The sequence below is a fragment of the Nuphar pumila genome, chromosome 2, assembly GCF_984573655.1.
Source record: "Nuphar pumila chromosome 2, dmNupPumi1.hap1.1, whole genome shotgun sequence".
NCBI lineage: Eukaryota > Viridiplantae > Streptophyta > Magnoliopsida > Nymphaeales > Nymphaeaceae > Nuphar > Nuphar pumila.
This window is the reverse complement of record NC_143250.1, coordinates 22,285,315-22,307,571: the sequence shown is the minus strand read 5'-3', so window position 1 is coordinate 22,307,571 and position 22,257 is coordinate 22,285,315. Positions and strand designations below refer to the sequence as shown.

Sequence of the window (22,257 nt, the reverse complement as noted above, 5' to 3'; positions counted from 1 at the left end):
GAAACCTTATTTTCATTTTTAGAGTAATTGTATATGGATATTATTTTATATTCAACCAAAATTATTTTAAAATATTTAAAAATTCAAAATTAGTTGGTTTTGAAATTTTGATATATGGTTTATACAAATTACATCTTAATTCAATATTTGCATAAACCCTTTATGTGGTACATACTGATAAATGTATTAGTAAGAAACTTAAGAAAAATGATAAAAGGTCATCACTATTATGGCACAAAAGATTATAGCATATAAAGAGGCTTAAAAAGTTAGTGAAAGAGTTATTAACTCTCAAATTTACTAACTTCGATGTTTGTATAGATTGTATTAAAGGTAAGCAGACTAACAAACATAATAAGAGTGCTAAGAGAAGAATTGAACTTCTTGAGATTATATACACTGATATTTGTGGTCTTTTTAGTGTTTTATGTTTAGGAGGTTAGAGATATTTTATCATCTTTATAGATGACTTATCATGATATACACATCTCTATTTATTGCATGAAAGATTTGAGGCATTGAATGCATTTAAAGACTATCAAGCAACACTAGAGATACATAAAAACAATTAAGATCATGAGATCTGATATGGTAGGTATACGAAAGGTAGACAAAGACTAAACGGATAACAGAGCATTGATCACCAATATTCAATACTTGGTGAGTCAGATCAAAATGGTGTTGGCGAAAGACGAAATCATATGCTCATGGATATGGTTAGGAGTATGATTAACAACTATATTCTTCCATTAGCTGGTGAGGCTTTGAAAATGGTGGAAACCTAGTTTAGAACATGTACATATTTGGGGTTGTCCAGTAGAAGTCAAGATTTTCAATCCACAAGAGAAGAAATTGGACATGAAGACAACTAGTGGATATTTCATTATGGAAATTGATCCAAGAGATTTAAATTTTATTGTCCAAGTAGAACTCCAAATATTGTGGAAGTCAGGAATGCTAGATTTTTTGAAAAAGGGTGAGGTTAGTGGGAGTGTGCAATCTCAACACATAGTATTTGAGAAAATGCAAGATTTAGTAATCCCATATATAAAAAATGTTGGCATGGTTATTGTTTAAAATTCACCTCAAACTATTCAATATATTGAGGCTCTAGAATTACATTCACATCAAGATGCGATTGTGGGTGAACAACCCGCCATAGATTTGCAACCTCAAGAAGAGCTCATATCTAGTGATGTTGTTCCTCAAATTCCATAAATTATGGAACAAAGAGTTAGAAAGACAAAATCTAGCAAGGTTATGCCAATAAATTCTTCTAATTTGTTGGTATGCCTACTAGAATATGACTTTGATATTGGAATTAAAGTGGATCTATTATTGTTTTCATAAGCCATGAGTGAGAGTGATTCCATGGAATGGTATGATGTCATGAATGATAAGATTGATTCAATGTTTAAAAACCAAGTTTGGGATCTTATAGTATTATTGAAGGGATCAAAAGTCGTAGGCTATATGTGGGTTTTAAGACTAAAAGAAACTCTTCAAAAAAATATCGAAAGATATAAAGCTAGACTTATAGTCAAAGGATCCACTCAAAAAGAATGTATCAACTGTCATGAAACATATGCTCATGTTTTCAAGAAAATACTTATTGAGAATCAATAATGGCTTTAGTAACTTATTTTGGCTTAGAGTTACATCAAATAGATGTGAAAGCGGTTTTCCTAAATGAAGATTTGGATCAACAAGTTTACCTATGGGCTTTATCTTAGGCAAAAGAAGTTATTTGGTTTGCAAGCTTAAGAAACCTATATATGCACTAAAGCAAGCTTCTCGTTAATGGTATATCAAATTCAACAATGTCATTACTTCATTTGGTTTTACAAAGAATATTGTTAATAATTGCATGTACATGAAGATTAGTGTGAGTAAATATATTTTCTTAAACATATATGTAGACAACATGTTATTAGCTTGTAATTATTTGGGCATATTGCATGAGGCAAAGAAATTTCTTTCTAAGATCTTTAATATGAAAGATCAATGGCATAAAGATTCTCAAGGAATATTTGGACTATTTCAAAGGGCCTACACTAAAAGAGTTAGAAAAAAATGGCACTAAAAATGCTCTACTACTGAAGCACTTGTCAAATTAGATAAAATTTATGAAATAAAGTGTTCATAAAATGAATTGAAAATGGAGCAGATAAAAAATATTCATCTGCAATTGGAAGCTTGATGTATACTCATATATGCATAAGACCAAACATTTGTTTCATTCTCAAAATATCGAGTAGATACCAAAGCAATCCAAACTATAGTCATTGGGTTGCAACAAAGAAGGCCATGTGATATCTACAAGGCAATAAAGATTGCATGCACATATAAATGATCTGATCAATTGGAAGTAATTGGATATTCGAACTCGGATTATGATGGAACCAAGCAAGATAGGAAATCAACATATACTTTTTAGTGGTGCTATTTCTTGGAGAAGTTCAAAACAAACTATTGTTACATCCTACACTATGAAAGCTTAGTTCATTGTTTTCCATGAAGCTATACACAAGCTCTTTATTTGCAGAATTTTATTGTTGGACTTAAGGTGATCAATTCATTAAAAAATTATTATGATAATTCTGTAGCAATTTTTTTCTCCAAGTAGTATGCATATTGACATTAAGTATCTTGTAGTTAGGGAGAAGGTTTGAGATAATCAAGTGTCAACAAAGCACATAGGAACAAAATTTATGTTCGCAAACTCTATGACAAAGGGAATAGCACCTAAAGTATTTGAGGATCATGTATTTGATATGGGATTTATGTATGATTGATAAATTCAGTTAATGATATCTTTAAGTTTGATGAGTCTGATGATGTTCTTTTTTTCATATTAAAGTTTGATTAGCAGATATATAGTATTTGGACCTGTGTATGCATTTGGTTACCCACACATAAAGTTAATAACAAGCTGACCATAAGAAACTAATAGTTTTGTGATACATGAAAGGTTGTACTCGGTATAAGGGTATTTGCCGCCATGATCCATACCATTGGGACCTTGTGATCAATAGCTTAAAATCCAGGTTTTGCATTAAAGGAGAGAGGCTTATTAATATGAGCCAAGTGGAAATTGTTGGGCCTATATCATTGATGTAATATGTCCCATATTATATAGAGCCCAAAGGTTTCATATTTTGAAATTTTATATCTTTTGGTATCTTGCCAAGAGGTGCTAATGTCAAGAGTTGCATCTTTTAGCAAACCAGTATTTTGGGTTTATTGTTGCAGTCGGAGACCATGCTGGACATGGTTTTAGATTAGTAAGAATATGAAGTGTGTTACTATCGGCACCCTTATGCATGGGCTGATATGTCCCGTGCTCTCATGGACGAACCAAGATTTGTGTGAATGTTATTAATGTATGTATAATATGTGTGAGACACATTATACATGAAATGCTTGATTTGTATATTAATTCATACAGTGAATAATGTCTATGTGATTATGTCATGTTCGATATATACTATGAATGTCATAAGTGTGATGCATTCATTTAGTATATTGATGCATGATACATATATATATACATCTCATTTGACTTATGAGATAGTTATATGCTTGGTTGAGGCGGTGTATGTATTTAACTTAGAAGATGTGTAGGGATGTTTGAATATATATATATATATATATATATATATATATATATATATATATATATATGTTTTTGGGTTATGATAGGTATATATGCATATTAGAAAATGTAGATATAAGTCGAATCTTGTGTGCATAACTCAAAATACATAGGAGTTACATATGTTAAAGTTTAGTTGGTTCGTATTATGAAATGTGCATGTTCAAGTATGCATGCATAAAATTACAAGTCTTATTTATACATGCTCTGAGGTTCAACTTATAAAATGCAATGATTCTTATGATTATGTTATGATATCCATGTGTATAATAATATACTTTTGTATGATGTAAAATGTCACATGATGTGAAATTTTAAATGCATGCAATAAATGTTTAAGTTCAATAGTGAGCAATGGTTCATAGAACCCAGTTGGTGATATCATGCATGTGATGATATAATTGAAATGCTATGATATATGATGTGACATATGATATGATATATGATGTGATGCATGTTTATTGATGCATGAAATGAGATATATGATAGATCTTTTTTAGATCAATTGAATGTTCAAACCCGGATAGTGGATTTGGACCTTGTGTTCAGTTGATTGAGTTGATATGTATTGGTGCCTAAAGTGGTAACCTAAAATCTTGTGATTTACCAATTGATTATATACATGCTTATGCCGAATTAGTGACTATCGACCCTAAGAGTCGTCAATTGTATTGATGTATGCATAGCAATAGTATTCACTGCATAAAGTACCCATTGAGAAATTATTCCTGAGGGATTCTCTATAAGGGTGTGCACAACCAAATCAGGTAATCCGGCTAGAGTGGTAAGTCTTTGTAAAGAAGTGCATTATCCAATAGCAGGTAGCCTGCAAAGACGGTATACCCATGTGAGGAAATCCATTGTTCAAGACCAGGCAGGTCATCAGTCTAGGGCAGTAACTTTTTATGAGGTTGTATGCCTATTAGGCCAGGTGATCTGGCGTGGATCTTGTAAATCATTGTTATAATTAAATGAAATGCTATGATTAATTATGATGATCTTGCAAGTTGGTTGAAATCGCTACTTATGAATCTATAGATTTGACTTTTTTATTGTAGCATATTATATGTTGAACTCAGATGTGAAAATCAAACCCTTATCGATTTTAAATCTTGATATGAGGTTATGATTGAGACATTTATATTAGCGTATATAAAATTACACATCACACCTACAAATGACTAGGTTGACTTAATTAATAAATGACACATCACACCTACATAGTCTTGTATTAAATGATTATATTATGATTGTCTGATTGAGATATATCATACCTATGTATCATGATTGATGTATATCATGAATATTTAACTTATTTATTTGAAAAGCATGTGTGTTTTACGCTGAAATGGTCAAATAAAATTTGACCTATTATTTATAAGAATTATGCACGCATATGAAAAATGATGTGATGACTTGTATGTCTTATGCATATGGATTATGCTTTATAACATGAGTTAAAGTTGAATAATATATTAAGTGATAGAATGTTTTTAAATGTCTTATGTTTAAATGCATGAATGAATGAATTATAGAACGTTGTCCCCTTGTCCATCACTTGATAATTGATGAATGATACCTCAAGTCTTTACCTTTAAATGCTTGATTGTTTTCTTTAAGTTCGGGTTGGGTTTACCCTACCAGGCTTTAGCGAGTCTGATCCCATTTTTATGGGGGGACAAGTGATATTGGTAAAGAATGATGAGTAACTAGAGTGAAGGTTGTATCTTCGAGGGCTCACTCTTACCTTATGATTGTGGTAGATACGATCTTTTTGTTTTAAGTACTTGATCATGTAAATACTAAACCATTGTTTTTATACACTGATTTGGAATGAAATTAAAACTCTTTATATTTCAATCTTAAATTGTATATGGTTTGAAATGTGTATATTTTGTACGTCTTGGTTTGAATTTATCTCTCGTGTGACCCTGCCCAAAGTTTTAAACCTTCTTGAGAAAAAATTGTTTTTGCATTAAAGGAATTGATTTACTTATTAATAAAAACTAAATTGGTCTCAAAATTTCAATATTAGGAAAGTATTTAAGGTTAAACTTTGAGGGTATTGCACGAGCTCTTTCATAAACTGCAGGGATGAAGGAAAATTGTGCATCCCTCTAAAGCATGTTCACAAGAGTATAATCCACTACATAGAGTTTTGATTCGATAATGCCAACAAGGTCCGGATCCATTTGACAAAATAGAAAGTTGGTTGATGGGGCAATTCAATCCCTGGACGTTCTAGAATGTGTTTTTAATGAAAAAAATCTCAAGTTAGGCCTGAGTCTCCTTGTTGATCTATGTAGGCGGGTGGGAGGAGGAATTGCAATCCTAGCAAGCTTTTTAGCATCCCTCGAGCTAGAGGGAGCTTTGCAGACAAAAATGGTTGTGCTGCCAAGGTTCTCGACGAGTTGGTATTATTGCTCATCAGAAAGGTTGATGCCTAGTGAGGTTAAAATTTTATCAACAGGGTCACCGAAAAGGTTGAGTAGGCGGGCTACGATCGAGCCGATAAAGATCATAGGTAGAGATTCAGGGGAGGGGTTGGCAGTTTCTAGATGGGTCTGGGAATATCCATGTGTAGACGCAGTGGGCGAAGGGTCGTATCCTAGGAGGGGGAGAGGGGAGGTAGAAAGAAGAGTGGTAGCAATAGGTTAGTTGGGAGTGTGGTAGGTGGACCTAACATAGCAAAGGTGCCACAGGTTACAGAGAGAGGGGCGGCAGGGGTGACGAGAAGAAGGGGGTTTGGGAAAGAAAGTCGTACACAAATAGAAAAAATGGCAAAAGCATAATGGAGCAAAGGTAAAGACAAAAGAGAGGGAAGGGAGGCCAAAGGATGAGCAAAAGAACGGGGTCCATGGGCCACAAGTTGATGTTGATCGGCAAGGAAAAAGAGGAGGAAAAGAGGTCCACATCAGCTGATTGGGGGGAAAATGAGGGAGGGAACCAGGGTAGGGGTATGGAAGAGAAAGCTAGGTTGGTAGGCGGTCAAACTCAGAAATCAAGGATGAAACAAAAGGAGGCTATACTAACTCAAGTTGAGTAAAGAATGTTGGCCTTCGAGAAAGTGCAGGCAAAGGAGAGGAAAAGGTGAGGACGAGGAAAAGTCCCAAAGTAACCTGAGAGGAAAATGACGTGTTAATGGGGGTGCGGGTGGTAACCTCCCACAATCTTGATAAAGATAGCTGTTAAAGCCGCCAATAGGTACAGCCATAGAGGGAGGCTGCATGGAGTCTCAAAGAGCTTCCTACTGGTAGGGGCCGGTTGACACCCCGATACCATATGGAAAATCTGGTCCAAGTCTGGTTCCACCTAGGTCTGAACCAAACTAGACCGATTGACACCCCTAGTAACAAGTGATTTCTCAATAACTGAGAAGCTTGTCAAAAACTCTAATTTCATGGGTCTGGTTAATGCATTAAAATGCTACATGTTGAACCCTTTTTTTTAGACAAAGAAACTTGAGGTTAGGCGTTATACAACCATATATCATTGGGATTGGAACTTTCAATGTCCCAACACAAACACAAGGTGGTGTGAACTAACTGCTCCAGCATGACCAGCGGAGCCCCCGTTGGTATGTTGAACCTGAAGGCGCAACAGAAAACAAGCAGCAACCGGGATTCACAGTAACACATACAAGGATTAGAAGACGGAGAGCAAGAGAAAGGGATTGAGGTAGGTTTGCTTCAAGAGTGCGAATTTTTAATATATTGTCTCTGTATACATGCTGGGCATATATTTATACACTCTTGGATTCCCCACTGCCCAAACTTGGCAGTTAAACCACAGAGAGATATATGGCACATGATCTCTGTTTAAAATAGTTTTATAAAACTAAATTTGATTTTGAATTATCTTTTTGAAAAGGTTCGCAAAACTCATAGCCGTGAGCGGGCTCACCCACGATTATAAGATACATGAAGGATATGGATCATGGCCATATACCAACATCTCCCACTTGGCCATGAGACTGCTGGTTTGCTCCCACTTTCATGGGCTTCCTAACAAAGATTAAGGATTTTTCATATCATGGTTTTCATCGTAATCTATTCACAAATATCTTAGCCCCATATAGGCTATATGCTTGATAAACAAGTTTTCTGAGATCCCTTTAGTCAAAGGGTCAGCCACCATATCTAATGTCAGAAAATAGTCAACATTTATCTCACTTTTCTCAATCATTTCATGTACATAATGATATTTCACCATTACGTATTTACTTTTCGAGCTATCAACTCTACTTTTCATTAATGAGATTGCTGCCTGATTATCACAATATAAATGAACAGGTTCTTTCACGATTTTCAACTTTAGGTCTTTTAGAAACCTGTTAATTCAGACAACAAAGGTGATAGCTACATTACAAGCGATGTATTCAGCCTCTTGAGTGTGTTGACCAACACATCCTTGTTTCTTGTATTACCAAGCAACAACTTCACCTCCAAACAAAAAAAATATAGCCGGAGGTAGACTTGCTATCATCTTTGCATCCAGCAAAGTCAGCATCAGAATATTCGACCAATTCCAGCTCATCAGTCTGAAAACACAATTGTAGTCCTTTTGACCCTTTTAAATATCAAAATATTCTTTTAGTAGCTTGCCAGTGAGGCCACCCAGGATTTCCCTGATATCGACTGACAAGACCTATAAAACTTATATCAAGTCTTGTACACAACATCACGTACATCAAGCTGCCAACAACTTGAGCATAAGGTACGTTTAGCTTCTGTTGTCCCTCACCTGGACAATCACTCTTACTTAGATTAACTCCTTTAGCTACAGGAGTTCCAATCGGTTTGGAGTCATGCATTCGAAATTTCTTCAAAATACAATCAATATATTTTTCTTGGCTAAGACTAAGGATCTTAGACTTTCTGTCACAGGTGATTTTAATTCCTAAAATGTAGGATGCTTCACCCATATCTTTTATTTCAAAATTGGTGTTCAACCAATGCTTAGTCTTAGTTATCATGTCATTATTATTTCCTGTCAATAATATGTCATCAACATATAGAGACAGAATACAAAAATGACTCCCACTTTTCTGAACATATACACAGTGGTCTAATTTATTGGCTACATATCCAATCTTTGTGATAGCTTTATGAAAAACCAAATATCATTGTCTTTGTGATTATTTTAGCCCGTACAAGGATTTTTTCAACTTGTACACTTTATCTTTATCAATAATATATCCCTCTGATTGTTTCATATATATTATTTCCTTTAAGTCATCATTCAGGAAGACAGTTTTTACATTCATCTGCCATATATTTAGATCATAGAAAGCCGCTATGGAAAGAATTATCCTGATGGAAGCAAACTTAGCTACTGGTGAATAGGTTTCTGTATAATCAATACCTTTTTTCTGTGAGAAACCTTTTGCTACCAGTCTTGCTTTGAATTTATCAATTGTTTCATCAGCTTTATACTTTTTCTTTAGAACCCATTTACAACCAACTGGTTTTCTTCTTTCAGGAAGGTCTGTTAATTCTCAAACTTGGTTCTTTTCAATGAATTCAATTTTCTCATCCATGACTTCCTTCCAATCTGACGATTCATGTGAATTTATAGCATCATTGTATGTCAGGTTATCAGTCATTTCATCCAGGTCTACAGAATAACAAAGTTCCTCAGTCAAATAAACATAGTAATCATCCAAATAGGATGGGGGAGCTCTAGACCTTTTATGACCACCCTGATTTTGAGAAGTAGAGGCACAGGAATCAGTTGGTTCATTGCCTAACTGTTCATTTAAATCATCAAGATCATTCAGTAAATCAAATTGATCTTTCATTGGATCAGTAGATTCATTATTGAGTTCTTCTAGAAACTCTACATCTCTACTCTCAATTAGTCTCATATATTGATGGTATAATTTGCAACCTTTTGATCCTTTTGGGTATCCAATAAATATGCATCTTACAGATCTATTATCCAATTTATCTATCTTTAGATTTAAGATCTTCACGTGTTACAGATCCCCATCTCTTGAGATGGCTCAAATATGGTTTCATACATGTCCATCTTTCATAAGGGGTAGTTGGGACTGCTTTTCAGGGCACTCTGTTCAACGTATACATAGTTGTGTTTACAGCTTCACCCCAAAATACCTTGGGTAATTGTGCTCCTGCCAACATAGATCTCACCATGTTCAAGAGGGTTCGATTACGCCTCTCAGCAACACCATTTTTTTGTAGTGTTCTAGGCATTGTTCTTTGTCTATTTATCCCAAGATCCTTATAATATTCACAAAATTCATTTGAGGTGTATTCACCTCCTCTATCAGACCTTATTAATTTAATATATCTTCTGAGTTGTCTTTCAACTTCACTTTTATATTTCTTGAATTTCTTAAAAAGCCTCAGACTTTTGTCTGATTAGATATAAATATCCATATCTTGAAAAATCATCAATAAACATTATAAAATAACATGCCACTATGGGTTTGGACTCTGAATGGTCCATAAATATTTGTATGGATAATTTCTAATAAATCAACGACACGTATCACATTGGATGGAAAAGGTTTTCTTGCCATCTTACCATAAATACAGGACTCACATTTTTCAAAGTGAGTTTCATTAAAGGCAGGTATTATTCCTTGTTGTGCTAATTTCTTCATTTTCTTTATACTCATATGTCCTAGCCTTTTATGCCAGACCTTAACATCAACATTAAATTCACAATCAATATAAGTAGAAACAGATCCTTTATTGTCACATAACTTGAACATACTATGTTCTTTTACAAATTTTCCTTCGAAAAGAACCATGTCATGCTTTCCTATTGTGACCTTGCCAGGGACAAACCTGACTTCAAAATCTTTACCAATCAAAGCTGATACAGGCACTAGGTTCCTCTTCATGAAGGGTACATACAAAACCTCATTTAATAAAACACTAGTGTCTCCCACGTTGAGTCTATAAGACCCAATACCCATTACATCACAATAGGAATGATTTTCCATATACACTTTATGTTCACCAAGACCAAGCTCTTTCATATCCACTGCCCCATCTGTGGTCTTGGATATATGTCGGGTAGCTCCAGAATCTATCCACCATCCAAACAGCTCTTCTTTTGTAAATAAGCATTCAGACACTACACAGATGACTTCTTTGTTGTCATTTATCCTCCTGTTGTTGTTTCTCTCATTGTTCCCATAGTTTTCATTGTTCCCATTGTTAAGGAACTTTGTCTTGCAGTTTTTCTGAATATGCCCTAGCTTTTCGCATTTATAACACTTCACTTGAGACCTGTTGTTCCCTTGAGGCCTTCGAAAACCTGCATTTTGACCTTTGTTGAACTTGTTATTTTTATTACCCTTTCTTTTAAACTGGTTGACTTTAAAGGGTACTCGGCTATTGGAGGGCTTGTCCTGGGCTACCACTAGCTCAGATTTCTTATCTTTAACCATATGTTCTTGTTCAATGGCCAACTGAAGAGGTAGTTCAGTCAGGTTAAGGCTTTTAGAGTTTAGCCTAAGAGCATTGGTTACCATCTTCCAGGAAGCTGACAAACTATTCAAAATTATGGATACTTGCATCCTATCTGGTATAACATTACCTGCTATGGCTAGGTCTTTAGCCATTACCAACATCTTGTTGACATGATCAACTACATTATCGGACTCCTTCATTCTATATGAGTTGTACTGTTCAAGGAGCAACTAGATATGGACTTCAGATGTTGTATCATACTTTGTAGCTATGGCATTTATCATTTCCTTTGCAGTCTTGTAATCCTCAAATACTCTAATCAAGTCATCATCCATATAAGTTAACATGATAGTCCTAGCTATAAGGTCATCCTTTTTAAATTTGTCATATTTGTCTTTCTCCTCTTTAGTGACAGTCTCTCCAGGTTGAATCAAAGTTTTTTGGATAACATACTCCAAGCCTTCTAGAGTCAAGGCCAAGGGAATCATACGCTTCCAAATGGGAAAGTTGGTCCCATTTAGCTTATCGGTCTTGGCAAGCTCTAACGCACACACCCTACTCGCCATTTTCTGAATATTAAATTTTTATTATTGTAGCAAGTTTAACAGAACAAAAAATATATATATTAGTTTTACTTGAAGAAACCAAAAGGTTTATACTTAATGAAGCAAAATAATTCTTGAAGAGTAGTAAAAAAAATTATTAATAAGCTTCAATTTGGAAGAATGGACCATGACTAAAAAGATAAAATAAAACATTTTCTGCTAAATTCTAAAATTCACAGGTACTCCAATGGAATTTCTCTATAAAATTCAGATTATTCAAGAAATTTCTGATGCAAACCTCTTGCTGCAAAAAATAGAAAGAATAAGAGGTGGCGGCTTAAAAAAACACAATTGAACCCCTTTTAAAAAATTGAAATTTTCTAAAAATGGTTATAAAACCCAAAAAAATTTGTTTTCTTATTATACGCATCTTTTCGGCGTCTTTCTCTCTCTCTCTCTCTCCAGAGGCTTCTTCACGAAGCTTCTCTACATTTCTCGAGGCTTCTTCACAAAGCTTCTCTGTGTTTTCTCGGCATTTTTTTTACAGGGTTTTGCAAAAAAGGAACCGCAACTTAAGGAGATTGACCGGCGGTCAAGCGACAATACCAAAAATAGGGAGCAGAAAACACCAGTCGGTGTTCGAACGGCCAAAATATCACTAGAAAAAAATGGCTATTTAGCGAGTGGCAGCGCCTACAGAGGGTGTTCCAGGCCACCTCTATTCTCAGGTGTGATGAATCTTTGTCATAAGGCTAAAACCACCGGTCACAGTCGACAGTCACAGGAGACCACCGAGGAGCAGATGATGTTTTCTAATTTCTGCTGAAAAAAATGAAAAAAACAAGAAAAAATGGCCAAATCTACCTCAAGCCCCTTTTTTTTACTATTCTTCAAAGGCTTCCTATGGAAGATTCTCGGCTTCCTTCCCCAAATGCGATCTACGACGTCGGGAAGACGACGTCCGATGGACCTGATGCTAGGAGGGAGTCGTCCAGCGTGGTTGAATGCCAAAAAAACTGTAGTTCTTCCTTCCTTTTTTTATTGTTGTTTGCCTTCACCATTTTTTTATTAGGATGATGGTCAGCCCAATCTACAAAGAAGACCCTGGTTGTTGTGCCTCTTTTGGGATCTGAGACGAAAGAGTCTAATGACTCTGTTTCGATGGTCTCCTCCCCTGTGTGTGTGTGTGTGTGTGTGTGTGTGTGTGTGTTTCAGGAATAGTAAAACTCGGGGAATCCGAAAGCCAAGAAAAAGAAATAGATCTCACAACAGAATCCAAGCTTAAAAAAAATCAACAAACAGAAATTTAGACAGATTAAAGTTTCAACAGAATTAGGTATGTTTCAGTGAAGTGCCTATTTCTGTTTTATTTTGTTTTGTTTAAAAAAACCTTACTATGTTTCTCTTTCTAAAACAATATGCACGAAAAAGTTAAGGTTCAATCAAGCATACATTAAAAGTTAAGGTATTTAACTAGGCTAGCAAATTTTTATAGATAAAGTTAAAGACTTTATCAAGCCTCGGTTTGTATAGGCAAAGAGGAGAATGCAGAAAAAAATAATATCTATGTGCATGTTTGTTCATGCACTGCCAGATAAGGAGATTCTCTATTAAGCCCTGACTTACTTGTATACGCTTAATCGGGTTGCTGGTGACTTGTTAAAACGCGTAACCGTGACACACAACTGAGACAGGCGGTCGAAGCCTGATCACCACCCGTCGAGAAGAGTACCACCGATTGAAAAAAGTCCCATGCATCAACCTTGCTCTGATATCACTGAAGGCGCAACAGAAAACAAGCAACAACCGGGATTCACGACAGCACATACAAGGATTAGAAGACGGAGAGCAAGAGAAAGGGATTGAGGTAGGTTTGCTTCAAGGGTGCAAATTTTTAATATATTGTCTTTGTATACATGTTGGACATATATTTATACACTCTTGGATTCCCTACTGCCCAGACTTGGCAGTTAAGCTACGGAGAGATATGTGGCACATGATCTCCGTTTAAAACAGTTTTATAAAACTAAATTTGATTTTGAATTATCTTTTTGAAAAGGTCCACAAAACTCATAACCATGAGCGGGCCCACCCACGATTATGAGATACATGAAGGATATGGATCATGGCCATATACCAACATAACCCTTTTTGGATTTCATGCCTATAACTATAGCCAACCTCTGCATGATTGGATTGGAATCTAAACAAGGAATTTCATTTTTTTGTTGGGAATTGTTATGAGATTTCATAACTTTTGTTTTACAACATGATGTATAAGGGCATTTCAATATTTTATTTATTCTCTTTTTTGAAAAATGGATATTTTGTTTATTTTGTGGTGTTGCCACTTTATTTTACTTGAACCACAAATACCACTTGTTTTTTTTTATGATCAAACTGGGTGATTAAGGCCCCCCTCGTTTCCAGTAGGCAAGCATTACTCATGGCTAAGCAGTTGTTCAACCACCCATACCACTGAGGTTTAAACTTGCAACATCACATCATATGGTCACTTGCACAAACTGCTCCTACCAAATAGACAGAGCCTTGTTTGTAACGACAAATATAACTTTTGCCTCCATTTCTCAGCAAGCAAAGTTAGAGCTTTTGGATTTTTTTTCTTTATTTGTTAGATAGTGTAACTATAATATAAGCAAAATGACTTTTTAGTCAATTTAAAATTCAGCATTGACAGTGCTAAATACCTAATTTTGGTTGGTGGCAAAGATATACAAATTGACTTTGGCTCTAATGAGGCTGAAGACATTTGGTGAATTCCTACACCTATGAACAAATTCATAGGTCAATGATATGTAAAACATAGAATTATACAAAAACCTAATTCTAACATGCATTTAGAATTCAAATTTAGCAGCCCTGTAAAGCTAGAGTATTTCTTACCTCATATATAAATTGAATTCTCAAAAAAACCAAGAGAGAATTCTCAAAATCATGAGTGAGAGATTGAACATTAAATCATGAATTGAGAGGGAGCGCTCCTCCAAATTGAAAATGAGAAAAGGGGGGAAAGAGTGCTTGAGTGATTCCTCCGAACCGAAATGAGAGTGAGGGTCTCCCTCTCCAAAACGCCAATTGAGAGATGGCCTTCCTTCAAATTCGTGAATTGAGAGTGAGAGGAAGAATGTCTTCTTCCCAAAATGTGAGTGAGAAAAATGAGAGAGCTCCCAAAATTGTGAATTGGGAATAGGCCTTCAAAAATGAGATGAAATTGAGATGAGATGAAGGGCTATAAATAAGTGAGCTAAGGTTTTCTTTTTTTTTTAAATAAGATGGGAGGAGGAGGGAAATACAAGATTCGGGAGAGAGGGGGCGGCATCTAAAGGAGACGAAGTGAGAAGCTTCTAGAAGCTTTACCTTTCTTCCCTAATTTGTTGCCCTAGTGTGTGGTCCCCCATCTACTGGTTCTACTTGTTCCCACTTGATTGTCCACTTTCTCCCACTTTGTTGTCCACTTGCTCCACTCAGCCAACTAGGGCATATGCACCCCTCTCTACTTGGGTCTCCTCCAAAGTGGATCCAAACCCCATTACATGGGTCAAACCACACTTGGGTCCCCATCAAGTTCCAACAATACTATTTACATCCAAATTAAATTTTTTATAGTTTTTTAAATCTAATTAAATTGAAAATGCAATTAAATTTTAATTTATAATTTAAATGCCTACTATATACAAAATTAATTGCCAATTTAAATATAATTCCAACTACATGTTAATTCAATTAAAATTAGCAATTAAATTGTAATACCGTAAATTTTTTGACAATTGTTCTAATAAATAAAGATTATTTTTATGTCTAATTTAAGGATTTTTCTTCATTCAAGTATGCATTTATATTAAAATCAATTGGGTTATTAATTCAAAAAGTTAATCTCACTTGAAATAGAATTCTAACTTGAAGTTATTTTGATATTCAAATTTAACTTGGGGTTAAATTCAAGCAAATTGTGACTTAAATGGAATTTGGATTTAATTATAAATAAATTAAGTTTAAAAACCATTTGGATTTGGTATGAAATCCAATATTTTAAAATAAATCTAAAATCCAAATTGGAAATTAAAATATTAGTAAATTAAATAAAACTTAATTAATTAAGCTAATCCAAGAGGGTGGGATGCCCCCCTAGGTGGACCCACACCCCCTTGGTTGGATATTATTTTCTAAAAACTTTAAAATCCTTTTGAAATCTCATAAAGAAAAGAAAAGAAAAGGGTTTTTAAAACTTACTAAAAACAAGAAGTCAAGGCCTTGGTAAGAAAGCTTAGAGTCCAAGTTGGACTTATGTAACAAGAAAGCCAAGGGGACCCACATGGGACGTCCTTACCTACTTGTAATAAAGGAAAAAAAATGTGTAAAACAAAGAAAGAGAAAATAATTTGTAAAAAGAAAACTTTTGAGAAAAAAATCCAACTTGTGTTGGAATTATGCAAAAAGGAAACTTGGGAGAGGGTTTTGGAATTCAAGAAAAGAGGAAACAAGGGTCTCTCTCTCTCTCTCTCTCTCTCTCTCTCTCTCTCTCTCTCTCTCTCTCTCTCTCTCTCTCTCTCTCTCTCTTAATTTCATGTTCATCTCTCTCTTCTCTCTTATCTTTCTCCTCTTCTCTTTTCTTGGTTGAGAGAATTCATTAGAATTACAGTCAAAGTTGAAGGTATTGCATTTGAATATGAGAGACGAAGGGTTTCACCAGTTTGAAACTACAAACGAGGTAGGTGCATCAAACACATAGGCATGGGTTGATCTAAACGCATGGGATATGCATATGGGTTATTACAAGATCTGGACCAAGGGTGGATCAGACCTTAGAACAACCAAAATATATTTGGTTTTGGTTTTAAATTCAGCTTTGATAAAACCATGCCATCATATTCAATTTTTGAAAATCAGTTTGACAAAAAAACAAGTTTTGAAGCCTTTAAGCAAAAATAGTTTTTGAGAAAATTAGATCTATGATTGAGTATTGGATCTTAATTATTTCCAGCATACTTAGTGTATGAATGATGTGTTTATGTATCATAAGCATAATTCATAAGTTCTGAAATTTATTTGACTTGAATCTTGATTTAAATCAAGTATAATGTTCTATAAAGAGATTTAGGCAAAATCGGGTTAGGGTTTTTTTATTGTATGCTAAAAATAAGTTAGTGTTAGCATGTTAATTAGTTGAATTTATGTTAGTATTATTAATTAGCATGTTGGTACATCTATAAAACCATGATTTGATGTCTTGATTAGTTCTTATGTGATTAATTGATGGATGCATGAATAAAACATGATTTAGGGATGAGGCATGATAACGTAATGATTGTTGCTGGCATGAAAAGGCTTAAATAATTGCTAAAAAGTACTATTGATAGGTTTAGATTATACTGTTATGTTGCTCCTGTTTTTTACTAAACAAGTTTCAGAAAAAAATATATATCTCTAAGAATATGAAATCAATAAATAAAAATTAAAACACTAAAGTGTTCTATACATCCGGGGCTTGATTTTAGAATCTTATTTTGTCTTGTTCAAGTCAGTTTTAAGGGCAAAGGGTCTGTTACAATAAAGCACATATATTTTGTCCTATTTGTAAGACTGTTTTGACTAATTATTTTGAAAAATCTAGAAACCTAATCAAAATAACTCAAAACAAATAATGAAAAATCGGAGTGGAATCCAATGCATATAAGAAGATTCTATAAAAAAGATTTTGTCAAAATAGTTCACAGTAAATCTCAAAAAAAATTCCAAGTTGGGACAAATTTCTGCAGTTTATAAAATTTGTCCTATAATTTTCAGAATAGGGTTCAGTTACAAAATTTTTATAAATTATTTTGGAGTTTTGTTTCTTGGGTTGTGTTCCTAACAGGTTAGGCCAACTCCAGTTAAATTATGAGAGTCAAAACTGTTATCCATGATTTTTGATGATTTTTTCAAAATTAGTTAAACAGGGATACAAAATTCCTGAATTACATATGTTAATGCCAAGTTATTTCCTACATTACTAGACATGATGAGTGATGCTTAAAATATGATTTGTGATGTGATATGCATGTTAACTAAATGTTCTTCATGTTGAATCATAAACATTAAGAATTCATGTCATATATGATAATGTGTATTATGCATCATAAGACATGATCATTCAGAAAGAAATGAATGCACATGTGATTTTTTTGAATGAGCATAGTCATGAATGAATTATATATACAACCTTTATGTAAGCATGTGAGCATGTAATATGATGTATGCATGATGATAATGAATATGTGATATGAGCATGAACATAGCTCATGAGTGAGCTTGAATTCGGTGGGACTCATGGGTGCTTGTGGAGCACTAAAGAATGAAAAGACTAGACAGACATGCACATAATTACATAATTGTATCAAAGAGACCGTGCTCAAAGTTATCTAAAGATGGGGTTTGAACTGTGAGTAGTTTGAATGTATTAAAAACAACCTTGTGTTATGCAATCTCCTCGAGTGGAGCTTGGACTAGTGAGTCCATGTGTTAAAAGCACTTGAAATTAATTTATGAGTTTAATGTTAAATAATATATATTGACTCATTCAAACCTAAGACTACCTTGGAAAGGGTGGTGGTACATGTGATCGGTTGATCGCTTATTAATTTAGAGAGCTAGGCATCTCCATTAATACCAAAATGTTGGTTGTAAGGGGGTTAGACTACCGTGTGGCCTAGATGGTATGTCATGAATTTCTACATAGTAGGAATCAATTTTGTAGGAACCACTAGGAGTTCTTTCGGTCATGGACCACTCTAGTGAGAAACTCCGAAAGAAGTTGATAAATTCTTCTAACCAATGGAGCTAATAAATTAGATGACATAACAAACACCTCACTGGATTGGTTGAATCAAAGTTAAGAACCTTGAGTGTGTACAAAAAAAATAAAATATTAAATACTAAATCACTAACATTACTACAATTTGTGCATGATTGCAAGTTTTTTATGAATTGTCTGTTTGCCTTTAAAATTATGCATAGTGGGATAATTGCCATGAATGTTGATTGTAAGCATGTTTGGGACTTATATTGTCATGTTGTGTTACATACTTTAATTGATTGTTTGAAGATGTATCAATACTTATCTCTTATGTTTGGGTTACATTCATGTTTATGTATTTTGGTGTATCCTACTAGGGTTGTAGATTAATATCTCCTACTTTAACAATTTTAGATAATGCATGAGATGGTGTAATGGCAGGTTGTTCAACGGTGTTAGACAAATCATCATTGTTCTACTTTCTCGAAGAATCCAGCTTCTTTTTTAGATATTTTTAATTAAATTAAATTTTGTTAAGACATGTAAACTCTAAATTTAATTGAGTATTGATTTGCATTAATTTCTTGAATTAAGTTCTTCAAACCCATTGGTACGTATAATTGTGTTATTGTAACCCGCCCAAAGTTGTATCAGTTTTCAAATATATTATTTGGTTTGCATTAAAACAAATAAAAAATTTTGATAAAATTTTGAGATGTTACATAAATACCATTTTAAATTAAAATCAATAATTAAATGCCAAGTAAACATTTAAATGAATTTAAATATCAATTAAAATTGCAAACCATATTCGATCACAAATTCTACTTTTATTTATAAATATTCATAAAAAATTCTCAGATTTTATATTTTCTACCATACTAAGGGATTTTAATGTCCTTATTTAACACAAAAATAGAATCGAAGAATATGCAATGGAATGGATGAAATACTCTTAAGGCTAAAGCACACCCAGAGAGGCCAATGTGTGAAACTGTTAAGTCACTAATAGAAAGTTTGTCATCTCCACAATCTATCTCAAGCAACAATTGTGATTGAACTCAATATTATTAAAAAGGAAACAACTAATGTTAGATTTTCCTTGATTCAGCTAATGTTAGATTTTCCTTGATTCTTTAGCAAATTAAACAAGTATACAGCATTACTGACTACAAAACAGTCACAGATATCGTGATATTTTGAAAATATCAAGATATTAACACTAAAATTTGAACAAAGATATTAACCACAAAATATCACAATATTTTCAAAATATCGGCAACTTAAATATATCACAATAATATTGTGATATTATAGTTGCTGCAACCCAACCAGAACTGTAACAGGGAAAGGAAGAAGAGGAAAGGAAGAAAAGGAAAGAAAGAAGAAAAGAAAGAGAAGAAGAAACGAAGAAAAGAAGAAAGAGGGAAGAAAAGAAAGGGAAAAAAAAGGAAGAAAAAGAAGAAAATAAAAAGGGAAGGAAGAAAGAAAAGACGAAGGGAAGAAAAGGAAAGGGACTTTACATTTATTTTTTTTATTTTTTTTATTTTTTTATTTTATTTTTTAAATTCCAAGATTTTCCCCAGATTTATTAAAAAACGATAATTTCCCGATATTATTCCTTGACTAGATATAGCTGATACCAATATTTGTGACTATGCTACAAAAGTCTACTTGAAGCTCAACCAGAATGAACAGTAAATTAAATACAGCCAAGTCTGAAAACTCCAGAGCCAATCCATGATACAAAATATGGACCCACTATACGGTCTACAGGCTCCCGGTACAGTGGCCTCATACAACAATAGCATCAGAAAGTGCAAGCGGCATCAAGTTTAAACCTACAGTATCACTTCCCTGGTGTTAGACCTAGAATTTACATTTCCTCCAACTTTACATCAATTGAGAATTTCTAAGACCAAAAAAAAAGTAAAAAAACAGGGGGGGGGGGGGGAAAGAAGAAGCTGAAGTTGAGGTGTTGGAGCTGATTCTTCATTAACTGTAATATGAAAACAAAAATCAAAACCCATATTAATGATTAGGTTAAGAGCTTCAAAACAAATGTCAATGCACTAATATATCACATAAAATACTAGGAAAAATATTACCCACCTATACGAGGAGGATCCAACTGCCAGGGAAAAATCCTGTGTAAAATATACAATATCAAAATCAATAAGGTTGTTAAGAAAGGTTCTGGTTTGACTGTGGGAATGCTTAAGACATGCAGAAAGCCTCCACAGCAGCATAGAAGTGTGCCAACCTAATGAGCAGCTGAAGATCCAATCCTCTATCACAGTTCTGGTGTGGGTCCTTATTGTACAAATAGGTTATGTTAGTCACAACACTGTAGTCGTCCTTATAGAACTGATCAACAAGGACCTGCCTGCATGAGCTGTTATCCCCTCACACCTGCACTTTTCTTTAAAATCCGAAAATTTAGTGCATGCGACCGAGCATAGGAGAGCTTGGTCTGAGATCCAGCGACAAGTTTGTGTTTGGTGGATTTCTTAAGAGCTGTGACACATGGTCGGCTAATGCTACTTGTCCACTATACTGCACTTGATTTTGAGTTGATCTAGCAAACACCTTATCAAGAATATTACTTTCTGTAGTCATTCTTTCCTGAAAAACAGGAGGGCATTCTGGTTGCACGCCTAGAAATAAGTCAGGTTTTGAGTCTTGAAAAGTTCCAGCATTGGAAGAATTTAGGTAAAGACCAGCTGATGATCTGTGCATGCCACCGTAACCTCCATTTGCATAAGTTGATGAATGTCTCAAATGAAATGGGATTGCTCCATTACCACCAGTAAGTGGTGTAGATGAGCCAGAAGTAGTGATTGGGCTCGAGATTGATGTCGGAGATATCCGTCCACTCATATGGCGCGGGGATCTGGCCTGGAGAGGACTTCCAGTGGGCGAGACAGGCAATGACATGTTCTGTGGCATATGGTTATCACTGATGCAGAAAAATACAATCATGCATGAACATCAAAAACTTCTATTATACTAGAAATGCAATACTATCTGGTTCAATAGCCAATCAGACATCAAAGTGAGCTTTTCTTTTCATACGCAAACTGGCGGCTTGAAAATTTTAGAACAATGCATTATCATTATTATTTCAACAGAAAAAAAAAGTCATAGTGATCATAAAACAGAAACAGACAGCTAGCATACAGCATTTGTAAGCAATCTTTTTTTATTTGTGTTTATCTCAATTTAAAATGTATTTGGTCGTTTTTTTTTCAGGGGTTGGGGGGGGAGAGGAAGTTGACAACTCCAAGTCACCAGCACCCCTGACTACCTCTGCTCTAGCTACCCCGAGTACATGCACTAGAAGTTGAAACTTTTCTCTGAAAAGCTACCCTGAGTACCATAGGACTGTGTGAGCTCTGTCCTTTCAGCCAGACCATAAAGTGGGCTCCTGTTCTACGTTATGTCACAAAGACACAGACTCGAATGCACATGTGACTCATGAACGTGACACAAATTCATAAAAAAATTCAAAAATAGAATGATAATATAAATATTTTAATAAGACTTAAAAAAATTATTTGTTATCTTAAAAATTACAGTATATGCAAATTACATTTAATTACTTAAAATAATTAAAATGACTTCTCCATCATATTAAAAACTAAGTAGTTTTATGTTACATTTCAAAATTTAAGTTAAAAATAATTAAAGGCCATATGTTGTCATTGTCTAAAGTTTACACTTATGCAAGAGAGAGAGAGAGAGAGAATTTCGCAAAAGGGAGATAGCCCTTAAATAACAAATTAATAATGAGAGAGAGAGAGAGTATGTGTGTGTGTG

General features: G+C 34.3%; 2 protein-coding genes across 4 annotated transcripts in view; both read right to left on the bottom strand.

Annotated features, from left to right (window-relative positions):
* Positions 1-9,152: 9,152 nt before the first annotated feature.
* Positions 9,153-11,300, bottom strand: LOC149845014 (uncharacterized). The gene is made up of 2 exons (XM_089986762.1): positions 10,323-11,300; positions 9,153-9,404 (listed from the first exon to the last, which is right to left on the bottom strand). The coding sequence occupies exons 1-2, from the start codon at positions 11,298-11,300 to the stop codon at positions 9,153-9,155; spliced, it is 1,230 nt and encodes a 409-aa protein (XP_089842888.1).
* An 8,759-nt stretch (positions 11,301-20,059) lies between these two features.
* Positions 20,060-22,257, bottom strand: part of LOC149845013 (mitogen-activated protein kinase kinase kinase YODA-like) — a 54,933-nt gene continuing 52,735 nt past the window's right edge. For all 3 annotated transcript variants that reach the window (XM_089995438.1, XM_089995439.1, XM_089995440.1), the window contains 2 exons: positions 20,551-21,397; positions 20,060-20,437 (listed from right to left, as the gene is read on the bottom strand). In XM_089995438.1, coding sequence (XP_089851564.1) covers positions 20,878-21,397 — 520 coding nt within the window. In that variant the 3' untranslated portion in view covers positions 20,060-20,437; positions 20,551-20,877. The remainder of the gene's footprint in view (positions 20,438-20,550; positions 21,398-22,257) is intronic.